At 40.4% G+C, this 21,300-nt stretch overlaps 1 protein-coding gene across 1 annotated transcript in view; it reads left to right on the top strand.

Annotated features, from left to right (window-relative positions):
* Window positions 1–21,300, top strand: part of LOC110986064 (serine/threonine-protein kinase Nek9-like) — a 140,467-nt gene that overhangs the window by 2,052 nt on the left and 117,115 nt on the right. The window contains exons 2-3 of the mRNA XM_022247674.2: window positions 13,399–13,575; window positions 20,352–20,428. Of these exons, the coding sequence (XP_022103366.2) occupies window positions 13,399–13,575; window positions 20,352–20,428 (254 nt within the window). The remainder of the gene's footprint in view (window positions 1–13,398; window positions 13,576–20,351; window positions 20,429–21,300) is intronic.

The raw sequence follows: 21,300 nt of genomic DNA, 5'->3' as shown, positions 1-21,300 counted from the left end.
TCTTACTGGAAGTTGATCAGCAGAAACTCGTCCACGTGCTCATTCCAAGGGATTTGCACTGCCAAAGATTGCCAGCCGATACGCAGAAGATCGGGCGTATTCATGAGGTTGGTTATTTGCATAAAGCTATATTGTGTTCCGTTCACGGAGCCGCTGGGTTGCTAACGGCTCTTTTGTTTGGCTGGGATTAGTGTGCTCTCCATGATTCCGCGAAATGCCCGCGTCCTGGAACGCTTAGTCAAGTTGGGGATGACGCCTAATGGCTTGCCATGGTTGCCTTTCCGACTGCATCCCCTGTAATCAAAACGAAGAGGCGTGCTCAACAATTTTTTTTTGTCAATATCACCATTTTATCCGGTCATGCTCTTTACTTTAGCAAATAAATGGGAATATTATAATACTTGGATTCTGCATAAAATAGGATATCTGGATTTTTAAATCGTGGATTGATCTTCCGTCTTCAGACGCTCCTTACCTGCAGTTTTTCTATTTTTGCAGTGCATGCGGAATGACCTCACTTTCCCATGCATGTTATGATATGGCCGTAGTCCTCTAACTCTTTTTGTGTGTGGGCCGGCCTTACTTTCGTCCCTGCACTTCGGGATGTGACCGTGATGACGGACGCTTTCACTATGCAGATGGGGAGCCTCTCTTCCTCCACGCCGTGCCTCCGGGGTCTAGGACACTGCCGCTCGAGGCAAACATATCAGTGTGTTAGAACTCCAAGCGTGTTCAACGCTCTTCGTCACTTCTGACAGCATTTAGTATGTTGTTCCGCTCAAGTCCAGAGCGACACCTCAATGACAGTGGCGTACATCAATTGCCAGGGCGGCACTCGCCTTCCTCAGCTCCTGTGCCCTTGCGGGATTAGCCTTTAAGCTGTCCACACAGCAGAAACCAGCAACAGCACAGCAGACGCACCCTCTCAGGTGCTGTCCAACCGACAGAGTGGACTCTTTATCTGAATGTTGTCAGCCAGATTTTTGCGGACCTCTGAGGCATCCTACACGTTCTTGCTGGTCCCCCGTTCAAACTGCTCTCCGATGCGTCTGACCTTCATCGCAGCATCAAACTGGTGTTCCTCCTTGTGGTTTTTACATCGAGATGAGGTAGCGAGCGGCATGCCCTATCGATTGCCAGTGGTCACATCTGCTAGGAGCTACATGGGGCTTGCCTTATCCCGATCCTCGGGTTTCTGTCGAAAACTGAACACCTACCCTCCAGCCTCCCAACATAGCCTCACTTTTAGGAGACAACTCTGACAAGAGATGATGTCTGGTTTGGACTCTTAAGTAGTATCTTGCCATGATCAAGCATTGCCGAGAACTAATTCCCAGCTCTTTGTCACCACAATGAAACCCTTTCACCTGGCGTCTAAGGACATTATTGCCGATGGACGGTCTCGGCCATTATCTTTGATAACTGAGACTGGCTGGCACAACATGATGAGACAACTTGATCTCATGTCAGGGCCCAGGACGTTTGGGCCGCCTCTGCATCCTGGTCGTACTTCAGAGGAGTTCCTCTAGCTGAAATCTGCCAGGCAGCTTGCTGGAAATCTCCCTCCACCTTCACCAAGTGCTATCTGAAGGATGTTCTGTAGAGGGAAACAGCCCATGGCAGAGCTACCCTGTGCTCAGCGATTCGGACAATGTCCAGTGCTGTTCACCGCCGGGCGGTGGATACTTCGACTTTAGGAGTTTCTCCTGGTGAGCAATCACTCTTGATACACCCGCCTTGTGTTCTTTTAGCAACTACACTCCTGTCGCTGGGATAAAAAAAGTGTTTTTATATATGTTGGGTAAGGGCAAAACTCAAAATTAAAATTAACATCTCCCCCATACAAAGTATATCTTTACAACAGTTTGCAGTACCCCTTACTGCAAATGACTCTGACCAGCTGGTTGCCCCCAGCAAACTCAGTGGTCAAGTTAGCAGGAAGTCTTGGGTTCGAGTCCCACCCCAGTAAGCTTGTGAATTTTTTTTACAAACTCTCGGACAAGCACTGAGTATACAGTGTTTATAAATATATTGGTCAGGTAAGGTTATAATATGTAATTTAAAGTTGACATCTCCTCAGCGAAAAAGCACATCTTGACAATTACTTGTACCTTTCAAGCGTACCTGCAAAGAAACACGCAAAGATGTCCTCCATGATGTGGCCAAGCTTCTTCTCAAGAATGTTGACAATGATCCAACAAAAGATCTCATTAACCTCATCCAAGAGGAAAATGAAAAATCAAGGGAGCAGGAAATGCTGTTGTTCCAAATGATGTTTCGAAGATCCCCTTACCCTCATAAGCAGGATCAGCACGTAGAACATTGGTATGCAGCGCATCCACTGCACCTGACCCATTTATCACAAAAAATCTACCGCAACCAGCTTCCCATGGCAGTTACTTCTCGGTATGGCCCATTTCAGCTCAGGAGGTGTCTCCCCAAAAACCATCATCGACTCAAAGGCATCAAGACCAGCTTGTAGGACGTCGGTCTGCAGCACCGTCTGCTGCACCTGACCTGTACAATCCATCTTAACCAGCTCCTTTCCATGGCAGTCAATCCTCATTCCTATCTCAACATTGGATGTGCACCAATTTTGCACCAAGAGTGAAGCAATAGTCTTTGTGAAGACTGAGAGTGAAAGTGATTGTCATATCTCACAACCTTTTAATGGTGAAAATGACTTCGTGCAGAATGGCACTATAAGTAGTTATTTCAGCTCAGTCTGTTAAACACATGATACAATGAACTCAACATGTTTAGGTTTGGAAATTTCTCAGGATGTTATCAAAGAAATGTTTCTCTTTTAACACATGTTAGTAGGTCAGGACATTTTTAGGCTTCTGTCCGTGTGATGTTTTATATCATTGTTTAGACTTGCTAGTTATGATTTCTCAACAAAACTCATTAACATTCCTTTAGATGATTTAGCAACATTCGTCAGTTTGTTGAAATTGGCTTTGATTGCTACTGTTGACATTTGTCTATCTTCATACTAAAACCACTGTTGCTATACCTCGTTGTTTGGGGCAAGCTTTTGCTTAGTTACGTAAGAGATGCCTTGCAACAATACACTGTTCTCAATGGATAAGAACGGCACAAAGGAACCAATCCATTTCAGGGATGGTGGTTGCTATGCAAAAGCTTGCCCTGAATCACAAGTTATAGCAACAGTGTCTTTAGTCTGGGAAATTCAAATTGTTACGTTTCTGTGCAATCAGATAACACAGTGTACCAGATTTTATTCAAATTTAACTCGCAAGTGGCTTATTGTTGTTTTTCAAATTGCCCTCTTAAAATTAATTAAATACGACAAATGGCGGCAGTGTTCGTGACGCAGGTTTCAGAACCCACAAATAGTCGGGCACCATTTTGTCCGTCGGAACCGCCCAGTAGCGCATACAACTTCCTTCACGGTGCGGCATGAAGCCGGAATATCCATACACATGTCATGTGTGTACATGTATGTACGTACGGCCTGTGCCTCCATACATATGTACATGCGTGCATGTACTTGTGTGAAATGATGAATTCTTGAAGATTTTTGAAAACTGAAAATCTTGAAATTTGCCCGTATGTGTGCACTGCATTTTTCAAACCACCCAGCAGCATGAAGTTAATCTACAAATGTGTTTTTTATAAACTACTTGTTAATTTACTCTGGCCAAAGTAAAATTCAGCCATTTTTACTGGGCTGGTTTATTCTGCAGGAATAGATGCCACACGTGCAAGGCTGGCAGTATCATGGTGGGATAGACATATCCCACCAGGATCTCACTGGGATCCCACTTTCATTCCAGTCACTTCTTTTTTTCTGGGGAGACAGGAAGGCTATCAGTCAATGTGCAGTATCACTCATTTAGTTTGCCTGTGTACATAAATAATGCTGTTAGTTCAGAGTGCCCTGTATTTGCAATTCTTGTATCACTCCAAGTATGCACTTACTAAACTGTAAAGGCTTGCCCACTTTCAACCGGAACGTTACCTGCTTGTAAATAATTTTATCATTAAGTGACAAAATTCGCTGTTTGCAAATCAAGATAAAACCAGGTTTTCAAAACTTAAACGACTTACTTGCGCTATGGTAAATACATTGTACATGTAGTTACAATTTTGTATAGTCACTGCTTTGGAATTCTACAAAATTTGACCTAAATCCTTGATTATAAACCATGGTCATCATCAGGCACAAGTTTCACCATTGATTTCCTTTGAAAATGTTAATATTAATCTTTGAGGTATATTCTTTTCTTGTGTAGACTGTCATAATTTCTGAAGGATTAATTTGCAAGTATGTCACTTTTATCCATTCGATGATAAGCCTACATGCCACCTGTTTATAGGCCATGGGATGTGGGCCATTATCATGCTTAATTTTAGAGTTATATGCAACACCCATGGGGACACCATACATTTGTCATAGATGGGTTGGGTATGCGTCCCTGACCAAAAATTCCAATATCCCCACCCAGAGCGGGTACTGGATATTTCAAAAGGTGTAGTTGATTATCATACATGTTAACCAGTATTTCATTAACTAACGTTGATTTAATGTTGACTTTCCTGGCAAGTTTAACAATTTATGCTTGTTGCAGTCAATGCAGTCTACAGGAGGTGGTGTCTTAGCTCCAGAAAGCAAGGGGCTGATGTGATTTTGCTATGTATTTTATATTCAATCTTTGTACACTGTACACTGTGCAGCTTTACAAATGATTCATTATACTTGTTAACTTCATATGTGTATACATTTAAACTTGCACAGAGCCCAGAAAAAATCTGTATGACGTACAATTGGTGGTGTTTGAACTTCAGAGGTCGGCTCATGTCTACATCTGCCTCTCTAGTAGCTGCAGTTGGTGAGTTCCGAAAATGTCATCTGGAGCTGGTGGGAGGCTGCACTTCAATTTGAAGTTCCCTTTCACAGTCAACTTCTTCTGGCACTTGCTCCAAACAATGGCGAAATATACCAGCCTGATAATTAGCACACATTATGTGCTTCACAAGGGAATCTTTGTTTGGTGGAAGTGATTCTTCTGCATGTGTACCAAGTCTGAGCATGTCATATCGTGCAACATTCACATTTGACTCTTTTTCCCATCATACATTTCAGATTAAAAATTCTCCAAACAGGGAAACCAGATTGTCTTATGGGACAAAAGATTCTCGAAGCTCTCGAAAGGCACCTACATGTAACTTGACTCGTATCTGATCATTATTTTTAAGGGCTTGATCTTTCTTTTCCCAAAGAATCCACCAGTGAACGGATGGAAACCAACCAGGGCTGATGCAACACCAAAACCATGCTGATTACAGAGGGACTTGATGTCAAGGGTACAAACTTTGTCACCACGACCAGTGTGGAAGAGGAGAGGTACTTTAAACCTTCTGAGACAACATCCCATGCTGATGATGAGCACATCAGTGTCCATACTCTTTATAACTACTGCTGGTGGATCTGGTGAAACTGATGTGGATGTCCATGGTGTTGACTGATGAATCTTCTCGGCATATTTTGCAAGCAAAAGCAATCGAGTGTCAGCTTCTTCATGACTATAGTGGAATTCTGGAACAAGCACTGCCTTAGCACTGACCATTTCATGGTCACCTGAAAGTGTATGGCACTCTTTCCCATGTGCTAAGTACACTGTAATGTTCTTGTACACATCCACTGTGCACTTTTGCCAAGCATGAAAGAGGTACTCCACAAATGATTCTTTATTCTGGCTTGCACTTAAGAACTTCTTCCACTTGGTTGGTCTCTTTTGCTTTCCGTTGTCCTCTTGTACCTTGACCAGTTCAATTCCTGTGGAAGCGCACTGACCTCTTTCTGCATTCTTAATGCTTATGTTGGGGTATGTGTCAGTGACAAATGGATTTCATCAGCTCCTTGTCAGGCAGCTACTTTCACTAATTTCTGGAAGAGAAACTCAGCAAGAAGATGGAAGGTTGTGGGTGCAAAGGGCAAGTGCAGCTGTTGCAGCATTGCCATTCCATCAATGATCCAAGTACTCCTCACAGGTACTGAATCTACAACAACTTCTCAACTGAAGTTTCTAGATGGTGCATCAGTGATGCCTTGTTAGTCTTTACCAGGGTTCCTTGTTCTGTGGCAAGTGGAAGTGGTAGTATGTCATAAGGTTTTGGACATCAGTTTTATGCCACTTTTTGCAATGAAAACCAGCCTTGCAATTAGTTTCCGGTCAGCTCGTTGAGTTGCCATCTTTCCGTTGACTTTTGCGATGGTCTTCTTTTTCATTAATTGAAATGTTGTGAGCTTCTGATGCTTAATTGGCTTAAAGAAGGTGTCGCTTTCCTGATGCAGCCTTTCTTTATAGAAGGAAGAAAAGCTGCTGATGCCAACTTCTGCTGCTACCAACAATTCACCCCTCACTTTATCTAGAGCAACAACACCAAAGGACAGATGTAAAAGGTCTGTATATTCGACGGTGAATGGATTGACCATGTTGCATACTGTACTGACAATTGCCTCAACATCCTTCTTGTCATGCTCAATCCTGCTGTGGTCCAAATCTTTTCTTAATCTTGCTTCATCCTCTTTTCCTTCCATGGCCTTGCATTCATTAGTTATGGCTGAGCATCTGTGCTGTGTTAGCAGCCATCGAAGGACAGCACCATGATTGGTTGTGAAGCTTATTAGCCCTCCTATGGTTTTGGCATCTCTGTTACAGGTTTGCTCAGTGCACATATCACACTCTACCTGTGCAAATTCATATCTTTCTTGCCACTGAACTGCAAATTCACCTCTGGAAAAAGCTGCATATGCGGAAGGATGTCCAGGCCAACACTGGCGTCATAGCCCAAAGATGGTCCAGGGATGGCTGTACCCGGCTGAAAAGGTTGGTCCAAGCATGGCTTGCCCCGGCTGGCCCATCTTTAGCCAGCTTTGGGCTGACTGCTGCCAGGACTGTTATTGCTCACCCGGGCCAGATGTGGTATGTCAGTGGTGGCCCAGAGCTGGCCTAAGCTGGTACATATCATTTCAGCGTAGTTACTTATGAGTGCTGATGATATCTATGACGAGGCAACAGAATTTCTCAATGTTTGCCCCCCTAACATTCCTTGCAGAACTCTATGTCCACTCAATTCAAACACTGATCCTAAATCGTGAAAGAAAGACAATTTGAGACCTAAACAAGGGTGAACGCTGTGAAATGACAACATAAATGGGGGTACAATTTTAGGTGGTGATTCCTACGTTTTATGGTCATATAGCTCCATTTTGTAAAGGGTAAAGAGGTGATTCCATCCCCCCTTCCATCTCTTTCTTACCATCTACTTATATGCCTGGACTGGCCCAACCCTGACCCAAAGGTGGCACCAGCTTATTCGGTATATAACCCAGCGCTAGCAGTGGGCCATCACGGGCCCGGGCCTCGCCCAGCTGACCCAACCCCTGCCGGATCCCCCCCCCTCTGGCCTAGGCCTGGGTCGACAGTTTGGCTTTTACTGGGGGTGTTTTGGGGAAATCACACATTACTAGATGATAGGCTGAGAGGTACTGTGCATAGCTAGGCCTATCATATGCAAATATCCAAAGCAGGATTCTCTGGATGATGGACAGATGCAGATCCCAGTTGCGTGTTCTGGTGGTGCTTGTGAGGAGCAGACATTCTCAACCATACTGAAATATGTTGACCAGTACTGAAATATGTTGACCAGAATGCAAATGTTGCACTTTCTGTACACATCCTATGAGTGAAACTTCTGAAGGCTGACACTAGACCCTGAAATTCTTCGCCACTGATAACATCTGCAATCTCTTTTCCCTTGAATCCTGACTCAAGCCTCCCTACAATGCTGTGTATCATTACCTTCTCCTCTGCACCTAGACTATCCACATACGCTCCCCACTGGAGTTTACAGAGTGCATCATGCATCAGCTCATGGGCACACATACTTCGATTGTAGTGATGTCCATTCATCACTCCATTCACAGGACCTTCAGCTATAACACCTGCTTCAATGAGGATGTCTGTCAGCCCTGCATCTTTGAACTTTTTACCTATACAAGCAAGCTATGCCATTTCAGTATGGAATAAGCCTGTCTTGATGCATCTTATCTTACCAACAGATTTGCTGAGCTTTGGCATAAATTGCCTGGTCAAACACCAACACTAGCACAGCTAACTCCAGGACATCAGCATATCTCAAAGATCGGCTCAGAATGGTTTAAATGGTGTCTATCTCTGTTGGACTGGCATTCAGGGATGGCAGGTACGCAACTACAGATGTCTTTGGATATCATAGTGAGGTGTGTGTTGAAACCAGTTCATCCTGGGATGCCAGTGACATTTGACCTCAGCAGGTTGTAGGCCATATCAAGACTTCGCCCCTCTGCAATTTCATGGGTGTTTTCCATACACCTTCAGTCAGTCCAATGCAAGATTGACCTTTTTTCTGGCCATATCCCAAGAAGGGATGTGATGTCCTTACCTTTGTCTTTTTCATTGTGGGTGCAGGAACAATGTGTGGCATCTGTTGACTCAATCTCTGGATTACAATCCCATTGGTGCTGTGTGTTGTCCCCTTCCCTGACAAGGGTGGCTTCTCTAAAGTCTATGTTGTGCCACACTATGGTTGTGAACAGCTTCGGCTGAACTTGTGGGGACAAAGTACTGTCACCCAGGTTGATCTGTTGGTGTGGCTAGTGCTGTATTATACTTTGCGAGTGTTGCTTGTGCAATACTGTGCCCTAGTCCAAGATTCCTACCAATTTTGCTGAATCAGTGAGGTGGCTAACAGCTGTTGCAAGTGCATAGTGTTTCGGCATGGGTTTCTTGCTGTTCTTCACAAACATTATATCTTGTGCTATCAACAGCAATCTTCGTTCCTTTGACTCTGATGTTTTGACATATCTATCCACCTCTGCATCATCTGAAGCACCTGCAACCCATGCCAGAAAGTCCTTTATGATACGTATGAAAATTTGATTCAGTCTGGCCAGCATTAATATCCCTTTACCCCGGAGAAGTCTCTTCCTTATGATAACCTCACAAAACTGATTATGCATGTATGCTGTCGTATACCCACTTTGAATTTCTGTCAGGGGCTTACTTGCCTTACTGAGAAACTTAGTGTAATCCCTATATAAACATTCTCGGTGATACTAAAGCTCCCAAGCAACCAAGTCTTCACCCTCTATCTGCTGAAGCATATCGATGTCTCCTTTTCTTTGTGCTTCCTCCAACAGTTGTCCTCCTTGAATAAGTTCACGCTTCGCCAGTCTCAGTAGTGTTCATTTACCTGCAATTGCGAAAAAATATTAACTAAAAGAAAACATTAAGCTTGAGCTGATTATGGAAGAAAAATGCCTGCACTTCACAGGAATTTGGAGTTTACAAGGAGCTCCTTTAAGTGTAACTTGAGTTGGTTGACTCTACAGCCAAGGTACGAGACTTACAAACTAAATGTAAATGTCTCATGTTTAGTATGAGGCTGGGAACTATACTGACTTTGCTCTGCATCTTGCAAGCTTTTGTAACAACCGATGACATACGTTAACATAGAGTGCCGGTAAACAGGGACTTTCCTAAATATGTAAAATAATTTACCTCAAAATGGTTAATCATATTGTGAACTTTGAAGACAAACAATCTTCATCAAGAAAAAAAGTTAAAACACGGTAGAGTGCACGCAACACTTTTCATCCTGTACTGGTTGCCATCGAAAGCACAGCCACCCACTGTATGTGCAAGTTAGTATGGAACAGAACCAACATAGTCAAGATTAGCTACATGTACAGCATAGTGTCAATCAAGTGGAAGACCCTTCCCACATGCATGACTTCGACACGTGCCTGTGGAAAACTCGCACGCAATCAGATGTTCTAGAAAAATGGGCGGTTGAAGCATGAAGCTTAGAGGGCAGCAATGTGAAAACAGCCGTCCATCACAAGATTTAAAAGATGTGACAATGAGCCAAAATTCACTAGTTTGGCTGTCGACGGTCTGTCAACATTATTCTCGACCACATATCATTTAGTGGAGCATGAAGAATGACTGAAAGATGGACTAGAGGTGTCATGGTTGACTAATTGAAACTACCCCTCTAAGCAATCGTTGCACACTGTGTATTGCTAGAAGCTTCGCAATATAAACCTTGCGATATTGGGCTGGGTAAGTTGTCTAATGTTAAGTCTGCTTAAAAGTGTGCTGCAAAGGGCTGAGTAAATTTGAATAATTTACTATTTGAATATTTGACCTTCAATTGGATCGCATATTCAAATATTAAGTTGTACCAGCCGGCAGATTGTTGATAAACAAACCATATACAAAACAGTCACAAATGTACTTTATAATCACTATAATTTCTCACTTTTCATCTCCAGCCATAATTTGGCAAAGATACATATTATTATTGCAATATTTTCATTTAAATATTTGAATACAAAAACTTATTGAATATTCATTAATTGATCGAATATTACGATATTTGGCATAGCCCTAGTGCCAAAGCCAGGAAATATGTTTTCATTCGAAACTTCATAGGAATACACATATTTTTAGACAATACCCATTACTCATTCAGACAGGCTGAGAGCATGATAAGTATTTCGTGTGAGCTTACTTTTTCTTGCAGGTACAACGTTTATTTTGTATACAAGCAAATTTTTTTCTAACATTACAAGAATTTGTGGACATGAATTATTATTTTTGAATCGACCTGCCCTTGTCATAATAAGCACAGATACAGTAGAATTAAGCAAATTAAGAACCTCACCACCTCATCTCTGTGTCTTTAATAAATTGTCAATCTTCATTGACAACTCATATTAAACCTTAACAATGAAAACTGGAATAGCATAAATGGCCAGACCTACACATGTAAGGGCATTTGTTTTGACATGAGGTGCTCTATGCAGTACTGAAGAACCGATTAGTTTCCCCGCAGGCGATTGGCCACACCCACTGTTGTATGTCTGGTAATAAATGTTTGTCCCATAAGTCACATTTAGGGCCGGTGACCATTTAGACCTGGTTTGAAAAGGCCCCTCCCCCTGTAGCCTGCCCTGTATAGTGTCTGCCGTTATTCAGGCCACTCCAGGCCAGTATCAGGCCTGTCTGCACATGGGCATTTCAAAGTCCCTGATGGAAGGCTTTCTTCACCATGCTCCCAGAGATGGATAGGCGTCTAAGCGGATTAGTGTAAACATTGTATAGAGCTGAAGGATTAAAAACCACACGCAGGTTCCTTCTGGGATAGATTACATGTACCACTACTTGCAAACAATAGACCCCAGGATGGAGAAGTTTGAGATCAACAATCAGTCCAGCATCCCAGGCCGGTATGAAAGGGGTTTTGCAACAAGGGAGCTTACTGGGGGGCCCTTTTCAAACCGGGTCTAAATGGTCGCCAGCCCTTACCTGAGATTTCATCAATGTTACTTTGAGTTAAGTGTATTGTAAATGTTTTTTAAATACAGTGTCTGACAAACTGCAAACAATGATTTCAGTGTTAAAAAAGAAATTGTTTTAGACACGTCTGAACTGTGCAAACTAAAAAAAATTGTGATTTAGTTTTCGGATAGCGCAAATAATATTTTCCCACGAAGTCCACAACTGGAGAGCTGCGCCGCCGCTAATAAATAGAGAACTCCCTATTATTGTCATGCTGTGCCATATGAGTTGTTCACGCATTCAAAAGGTCAACAAAGGCAGAACACAGCTTTTTCAAATTTGATTAATTGGTTTTGAAAATCTCCCATTTCTACCACCACCACAAAAAATTGATCTGATCTGATCAGACTGGAAATACAATGAAAAGACCTTTTAGTTAAAAAAAAATAGCTACAAATTCAATCGTGTAAAATAAATTCTTGAACTACTTACCAAACGATAGAGTAAACATCAATGTTTTTTGTCCTAAGTGTTGGGCTTCTCTCATTGGTCTTGCATGTGACCAAATGATGATGCTGATAAAGACCTGTGTTCTATTAACCACTTCGGACCGGGCCATTTTTCAACGTTGAGGATGCTGGACCGGCATGACTTTCATTTTTTCCGTTTTCAAAATCCTTCAACAATTCATCATTCCATTTAACGGTCGTTTATAGCCGCACAGAGTAATCTTCAGGCACTACTCTAAGTTGACAGGTGACCTTCATTGACGCCCGCATATTTCAGCCAGGCCTCCAGCCTTGTAAACAGAGACCAGATTGTGCGGTGTTATACAACTGTCTTTTGTTCACGAACCTGGCTCAGTGCACTGCTGACCTCTTTTCAATAGGGGCCAGATTAGCATGCAGCGGTGCTGTGTGGCTCATCGCTGCGGTGGTGGAGAGCTTTTGTCCCCGGTGGTAATCCGCTTGCTCTAAATACCCCCAAACCCTGGTATACGGTTTCAAAATAACACTGGATTATCACCACTTTTGAGAGTGAAAAATGCCGGTCATGCCCAGCAGCCTGGTCTTTTGTTCGGAGTACGGTCTTTTGTTACAGGGCCCTTTTTCCTTTGTCCGAGTTCGGAGACCCCGGCCACACATATAAACCATACGGCTCCGATTTCGGAGTCCCCGGCTGGTAGTGGTTAAAACAGACATTGAAGTACTTGTGTTCATGCATGCTTGAAAACTAGGCCAATCAAATTTCAGATTTACAGAAGTTGAGGTCAGGTAAGCAGTGTACCTGGACTTCCCATTCTTTAGTAATTGTATGTTAACCATATGCCAACCAGCTTATATGGTAGGTTTAAAGATAGCATAATAAAACTCAAGCTAATAAACAGAGACGAACTGACATTACTTACTCTGGGTGATATTTTTTAGTAACTAAAAGGGTGACATACGTGTAAGCATGTTGGCGTGGCTTTTTCATGGTACCTTTACATGCTGCTTTTTAAAATTTGTTACAAACTAGGCCAACAATTTCACTGTGGTTGAAACAGTTCAGCACGCGGTCCAATGGGTGAGATGCTAGGTTGCAGACTCTGAGAGCTTGGTTCATATTTCAGGCCATTGCACCACTGATTTTTTTTTTCATCTCAAAGACGTTTCAAGGTTTTCTGTCTAGTTTTTGAAATTTATTATATAATACATTGTAAGTTTTTTGTTTTACCTGTCCTAATTTGTAGCTCTGGTGTATGTGTAATTGAAATGTACATGCATCTAAAATGAATGAGTGCTTTATTTTTCAAGACAAGGAATTTGGAAAAGCTTTTTTTTATGTTTAAAACATGTTTATGTTTTAGTTACTAATTGACCCAAATGCAAATCTAAAAACCACATTCTTAAAAGAAACGACCCTCTGGATTTAACAATGTCTAGCTTTTTTATATAGCTATAGATTGAAAATCTTCTATTGAAATTTCTATTTGAAAATTATCTGTTGAAATAATTTAGTCCAATTTATAAAATAAATCTGATTGGATTGTCAATTTCAGATGCTTACACCCAGCAACATTGTGGAACAGAATGCTGTTGTGATTTTCTTCAAATCACTGGTAACTGCATTTTGTAAACAAGGCTGTGAATCAGTAAGATTTGATCTACTTGCCTGCAGTGCACTCAGACCATCTGATATAGGACATCTGGCTCCAACGCTCGAGAGATTACTAGAGGTAAGTCTGTCTGGTGATTCCATTTATTGTGTAATTTGCTGCATTTACACTGATAAAGTATATTGGTAAAGTTCTTTAAGTTATAACTTGTTTAAAAAATGTAGGTGCAAAGTAGGAATGACATCCAGATGAGGTAGATTACTCCCATAACAGAGCCCAGACTGCTGTTAAATGATGCAGTTAATTAATATAATGTTTCACATTAAATAGACTTAAGCACAGTTGTGAATTACACAAAAAGAAAAAAGATACCGGGCATGTGTATTAAAAAAGAGAATTAACTTATTTGTGTCCTGTGTCTTTTTGACATGTGTAACAGTTGAACTTGGTATAGACAAAATCTTTACGTTTATTTAGATAATACTCTTTCAAATAAATAATTAAACGCTCCCTTTAGAAGCTTGTAAGATATCTTCAAAAACTAGTCGGAAGTGAATTGACAATTTTTGGAAGAATGCTACAATAATTTGAGGAAGCAACACCAACTCTGCAAATATTATAATGGAGAGACCTATCTCATCTTGTACTGACAGAACGAAGTTCACCGTTTAAGAGGAGAAGGCTTGGATTATTGAGATTTTCAGAGAGCAAATTATTAACATAATCAAAGCAATGCATTACAATTTGCAAATTGTAAATATCTTCTATCTTCTGAATAGTATGTTTAGAACAGAGAGGTGTCGTATGGGACTTATAAGTGGCATGACAAGCAGTATGAATACATTTTATTTGTAAATTGATAAGCCTTGAATAGAAGGAGGTATAAACCTTAATCATGCCCCCGCAGGCAAAAATACCGTAATTTAAATATAAATTAAAAAGTGTATTATAAATGGCCAAACTGTCTCTCTGTCTCAATAGTTTCTTGGTCCTGTTAATTATATAGTTAGCCCTCAAAATTTTATTACATACCAAATTAACATGTTCTTTTCAAAGCATATTCTTATCAGGAGGGGGGGCAAATCATTTGCACATTGTCTTGCCCACCATTCACCAAGCTAACTAAGCGAAGTTTAGCATACCTCCAGAAGGGTTCATTGTACATCAGAACTTTAGTTGCTTGTCGAATAAACATCAGGCCACACTGGCCGCCATAGTGCCATGTTGGGCATACACGAACAACTCTTGCCATGTTTATTACTCACTCACCTTATCCCGAGCTAAGAGATCAAAGTTGAACAGTAACACCAACAAAGCGAATGTGCACGTATCAGAACTGCGGTAGCTTGTGGAAAAAAAGGGGCATGGTTACCCCATACTTTCCACACTAGGCATGCACAAGGTTTTAGAATCTTGGCAAGCTGGCCAACCGTTTACCTGAATATTAACCACTTCCTGCCGGGGACTCCGGGATCGGAGACGTATGGTTTATATGGGTGGCCGGGGTCTCCGAACTCGGACAAAGGAAACAGGGCCCTGTAACAAAAGACCGTACTCCAAACAAAAGACTAGGCTGCTGGGCATTACCGGCATTTTTCACTCTCAAAAGTGGTGATAATCCAGCCTTGTTTTGAAACCCTATACCAGGGTTTGGGGCATTGGGACGAGCGGATTAGCACCGGGGACAAAAGCGCCCCACCACTGCAGCGATGAGCCACACAGCACCGCTGCACGCTAATCTGGCCCCTATTGAAAAGAGGTCAGCAGTGCACTGAGCCAGGTTCGTGAACAAAGGACAGTTATATAACACCCCACAATCTGGGCTCTGTTTACAAGGCTGCAGGCCTGGCTGAAATATTCGGGCGTCAGTGAAGGTCACCTGTCAACTTAGAGTAGTGCCTAAAGATTACTTGGTGCAGCTATAAACGACCGTTAAATGAAATGATGAATTTTTGAAGGATTTTGAAAATAGAAAAAATGATAGTCATGCCAGCCCAGCATCATCAACATTGAAAAATGCCGTGGCATGAAGTGGTTAAGATGACTTCATAAGCACGCCTCCCTGTTTTGCACATGCAGGTGTTTTAAGTAAACTTGTTATGCCTTGCACCTTCTAGGGCTAGGTTGAGGATAAACATTCCAATTTCTTAAAGCTAAAATTGAGTTTTGCTGGTTTTGTTCGTTTGGAGCATGAAAACAGTCTCACGCAATAAATACTAAATCAACCTTCGAATTTCAGGCATGTTTAAATTCCCTCATCAAATATTCTCGGAAATGTATACAGAGCACTTTCGTACAAAATGACCTGTATATGTGCTTTCCTGAAATAAGCCTTTTCATTTTTTTAAATATTTTAAACTTGATCATGTTTATGTCAAAGATCTTGATTCTTTTTTACACAAATAAACTAAAACATTTGTGCTCCTATCCTATTATTCTGAATATAGTGACTGAAATAATTCTGCACATTATATGTTGAGTACCTCTGTCTGTTCTTCTGACAGAAATTTGAAGTATTGTGGGCGATGCCAAAATGTTTGTTTTAATTGCAGTATGGCTTTTAGTGTGTGTAAGATGAGTGATAAGAGGTATTTTTGTGTCTACATTGGCCCTTTGCTCTGCACCATCTGGATTATATTAGCTATATGACATCAGAAAAATGGAGGTGTTATTTCCACTGCCACTTCTCTTTATAGAGAGAAATTGTTGAGGCGTGACTTGTAAATGATGGTGATCACTAGAAATGCAAAGTGGCAGCAGTCACGTCCATACGCTTGCCAACAAGGAACAAGGGGGACATGTATTGTATGACACTGGGATAATTTTCAAATACATGATGCTTTTTCCTATCCTGCAACTGAGCTTATATCACACAAAGATCAAGTGATCATGCAGATTGACAGATTGTGTTAATATGGTGTCCTTGCGTTTTTGTAAAGCATTACCAAACTTGTGTGAATGACTTGGGAGAAACATCAATCTGTTTTGTCTGAGATTTTTTCATTGTTACCAGGGGTCGAAAATCACTGCAACCCCAGGACAAACCTACTAGTGGTAAATGAACTCCTCTGACTGACAAAAAAAACAACCGTGATTTATCTTTACAAGAAAATATTACAGTGTTGTCTATGTATGTTGGCAACGTGGTTTTTCTTTAGCTGAGACACGTGTTAGCAGCTGGTGACAGCAGACTGTTACTGGTGGTCATTTGTCTGGACTGGATTCCAACCCAGAAGAGATTGTGTGGAAAATGATATTGACATTGGCTGTGACAAGGTCAACTGAAAAGTGTAGTGGTCCATGTTTGGTTCAGCATTTGCATACATACTGTTTATGCTGTGTTTGCGAAGCACATGGGGCAGCAAGAAATATCGACCTTTGAAAGTTCTAACCTTTGATCCAGGGAAGCTACCGTCAGTCATGTTTTTCATGAGTATCATGACCAGAAACCAACACAAAGAAACATTATTAACCTCAATGAAAGTTAACTAGCCTTCATAAGCATGCCCTCATGTTCAACGAGTATATCAAATATATGTTTTAAGTAACTTTTTACTCCATACTTTATAACAGTTGTTTTAATGATGCTTATGCACCCAAGCAACATGTTGAGCTGAAGGGCTTTGACGCTTACAACTACAAGCCTATAGGAAGGATGAATGCATTCAAGTCCCAAGTTTATGATTGAATTTAGTTTTGTATTTTTCGACTTGGACATGAAAGCAATCCCAATTAACAAATCCTGAATCAACATCCTAATATCGAATACATGTATAACTTTTAAGAATGCTCACTGACTGTGTCCTCAGATAGATAGTTTAAACCAACATTATCATTGGAGTCAATGAGATATGTTTCTAATTAGTAACATTCATTGTCCTGTTTGTTGAAAGTTCCATCATGTGAAATTTGCACAAAAAAAACAAAAATCTGAGTATCTATACCCCTGTTGTGGATACAGTGACTGGTGTGATGGTGTAAAGTTCTGTTGAGCACTTCAGCAATCTGTTCATTAAAAAGAAATTGGCACTGTGTGGGTACTGATTTCTTCACAATACGCCAGTGTATTATTCATGCAGGAATGCCGCACGATTTTTCCTGAGGCTAAGTTGGTTTGGTCCAACATACTGCCTTACGCACGCTACTTTTGGACATCTCAGCCATCAAATAAAGCTGATGACCTCGGTTGGCCATGTTAATAGTACACATTGAATTCAATAGCGCAATGCGCTGCCGTATTGCAAAAAAAAAAAATTAGTATCGACCAGTGCATTAGTTTCAATGTATATTCCCAGACAACGCACAAATGACTTTAGGCAGACAACAGTCAACAAGAAAAACAATAACACTTATTAGAATTTCTATCCCTGTCTTGTTATAAGTCTCAATTAGGCATCAAGGACATTACATTTTGGCATTATAGACATTGCATATTCAAATTAATACAGTTTTATACACAACCCACAATCCTGGAGGATTAGCCTACTTTCTCTCAGTACATGTAGTTGATTATAACTTTTTTTGTTGAACTACACGAAAAAGCCTTTCTTTTTGTCAAGATTTTTTGTTCTTCTGAACTTTCTTCTCCCCAAAAACCTATTCACTTTATACATTTTTTGTCTTGCCTTGGCCATTGACTTAAAACAAGCTCATATTCCAAGAAGGACCCTGTAGTGACATGATGATGATGATGTGATCCCCTGATTTATTGTTAATTTTTGAATATTTATTTAAGCCTATAGACTTTGCACACAGATTTGAAGGGACATTTCGCATACTCTTCAAAGAGTTATCAATGTGAAATTCATAGGGATGTAGAAGTTTTAATTCAGATTGTATTTGTGAAGCAACATTATAATTTTATGGTTGTGTGATTTATTGTTAAATTTTGAATATTTATGAAAACCCTTGACCACACTGACCTTTTTCGTGAATTCTTTCCACCTCAACATACAAGAATGCTGCAGAATAAACCATTTATCTGTGAAATCTGTTGCCGAACAAAACGTTACTTCACCAGTGTGCTTCCTACCTTAATCCGGTTGCATAACAAATATGGGAAGGAATGCCCCTCTAATAAATTCTCTTAGTAGAAATATTATAAAAATTGTGCTCCTCTTAAGAAATGCCCTGTATTACATTTTTTTTTACATGGGAGTGAAATTTTAAAGGTTACATGTGACTGAAAGTTTTAAGATCACAATAATTTCATCTATAAAGTGTAAATTTCAACGGACATGTTTTAAGTAGTGTTATATGAGTGTTGGTCATTAGTCATGTTATATGAGTGTTGGTCATTAGTCATGTTACATGGTTTATTTTTTGTGAGTGTAAACTGTAATGGTAAATGTTGAATATTTTTGTAACTATTTAATTCTGGTTTTTTTCATTCTTATTTTAATTGATCTTTTTTATTTTGATTGTTAAATCCATTGAAATTCATTTTTTTAACTGCGAAAATGGATTTTAATAAACCAATATGAAATTAAATGAATACATTTGAGATTGTTCACAAGATATTTAAAGGTTATTGTGACTGTGAAGAAGTCGCCCAGTGATTTGTAAGACTTACCTTGAAGCTAGACCATTGTTTGTCTGTCACCCTATTGTGACCTTTGGGTGATAGTCAAACTTGGACACACCCAATGAGTAGGCATGTACGCTTGGGACTGTGTGGTCCACATGAGGAAACTCCATGTTTCAGATGAGGAAACTCCATGTTTCTTTTCTGTGACAGTTATGAGGCATTCTTTTCAGTAGACTTTACCTGCGTCTGTTGGCAACATGATCATAGACCCTTCCACTAATAAATTCTAATTTATGTGGGCATGTTCATGAATGGCATGTGGAGGCAAAAGCTGGAGTGGCCCAATGAAAATGTTCTCTCTGCGTCTGCACTTCTTTTCACTTTCGTCTTAGGAAAACCCTCTAAAATTATTATAGTTATTACTTTCTGCTGTGAGAGGAATTTTTGGAGAGCAAAATAAAAACTTCAAAAATTTTGTTTGTTTGAAATGCACGAAGGTGAAAGAAATCAGTAGGGTTCTCTTCTGTGTGACCCATAAAACAAATTGTGTGATTTGTTGGGGATACCATTCACCATTCTCGGTCGACAACATACGTGGCGAAATCAACCTGAACCAGGCTTAAGCTATATGTCACCCTACATTCAGCCCACATTTCAGCATAGTACAAGCAGTGCACGGTACCCTGAAATACATAACTATTTAATTGGACATGGTCGGAAAGGAGCCTTGTGAATTTCTTTTGACCGCATGTGCTCGGGGAGAAAGCAAAGACTTTTTTGATTTAGTACAGTGTAAAATCCTTTCAGACCAGAAATTAACAGCTATAATAAATCATGATGTCATTGTTTTAAGGTCTTTTTTGGTGCAAAGTTGGTGAAGATGCAAGATTGCTAAGTGACTGAAAAGAAGCCTCTTGAAAAAAAAAGTGTACAAAGTCAATGGGTTGAAAGAAGTAGTCAAAATTGAATAATCATGTGATGAAGTCATTTCTCTATGACCGTTTATTATTAGGGTCTTTCTTTGGTGTAACTTTGATGGAGAGGCAAGATTGTAAAGTAACCATAGTGCCATAGAAAACCTGTAGACAATTAATGGGCTTTTGGATAGAACTTAAAAGCAGAAGAAAAAAAATTACAAGGAAAAGAGTGCCTTTTTCACATAATTGCAAAAAAAAGGGGGAAAAGAAACTGTTGATAGAAGGAATACCATTGTGCCAAGTTGTGCAAAATTTAAAAAATCAGAAGAAAAATGATGCCATTTCGACAAATTTGGGAAAAAAGATGTTTGAAGTACGTATGACTAGATAAGATAGAAGAAGTCTACAAGAAAACTTTCATATATGCATGGCTTTTTTCTTGTTTCAAACAGGTGCCAGTTGGTATTTCAAAGGAAATTCTCGGAACAGACATACCACTGAAGGCACACTCTAGTGAACCATCCTTTTCGTAAGTAGACATATTTTGATAGTATGTGAACAATTCTATGTACTTTGTTTTGTTCAAGTGCTTGGGGTTTTTTACATTACCAAAACCCAAAAGTTTGCAATTTTTCCATGATGAACGTTGCATTGTGTCAGTTCAAACACGTCGTATCTCAGCTTAGTTTAGTTTGAGAAACTTGCATGAATAGATTTGCGGCCTCCCAGTAAACTTTTGTGCTGAATGGAACTTCAGGCAGATAATATTTTTACTGACACAATTCTTTTGTCGTATCTGAATTAATTTTATATATAGGTAAGTGGTCTTTGAAGGGGACAAGATCACCTATGACATTTTGCTTGAACAGTGCACTAGGCATATTTTGGTCAAAACAGCGTAACTTGTTGAAATGCATTTTTGCATAAACACACCATAATGGCCCATCACTAAGCACACTTGAGATAAGTCTGGAAAATTCACAAATTATTACTATTAGAATACCAAACCATCACTGGTCTGAGTGAAATTTCCCTCGTCTGATTAAAGCCCGGTGTTAAAAAATTCAAGTAGCATCTGAATCAGTGGCAAATGGTATTTGTTCTGTATTTTCCCGTATAATCAATTTGAGGCAAACTAAATTGCAGCTTCAAATAATTTATTACCGCGGGATGTTGGGGGATAGTTGTCACTTAGTGGGTCAATTCTAGTCTCTCACGGTTGTTGGCACAGTGATTTAATGCCTTCAACTAGTTATTGTCTTGACCTTAACCACTTCCAGCCGGGGCTCCTGTACCGGAGCCATAGGCCTTATATTTGGGGCCGGGGACTCCGAAATCGGAACTTTACTATAAAAAAGAAAAAGTTGCTGGGCGTTTCTTAAAAAGTTTGGGGCTGTCAGT

This window comes from Acanthaster planci, linkage group LG08 (assembly GCF_054643075.1).
Source record: "Acanthaster planci isolate LZ-2023a linkage group LG08, COTS_SCS, whole genome shotgun sequence".
Classification (NCBI taxonomy): Eukaryota; Metazoa; Echinodermata; class Asteroidea; order Valvatida; family Acanthasteridae; genus Acanthaster; species Acanthaster planci.
This window is presented reverse-complemented; position numbering and strand designations above follow the sequence as displayed.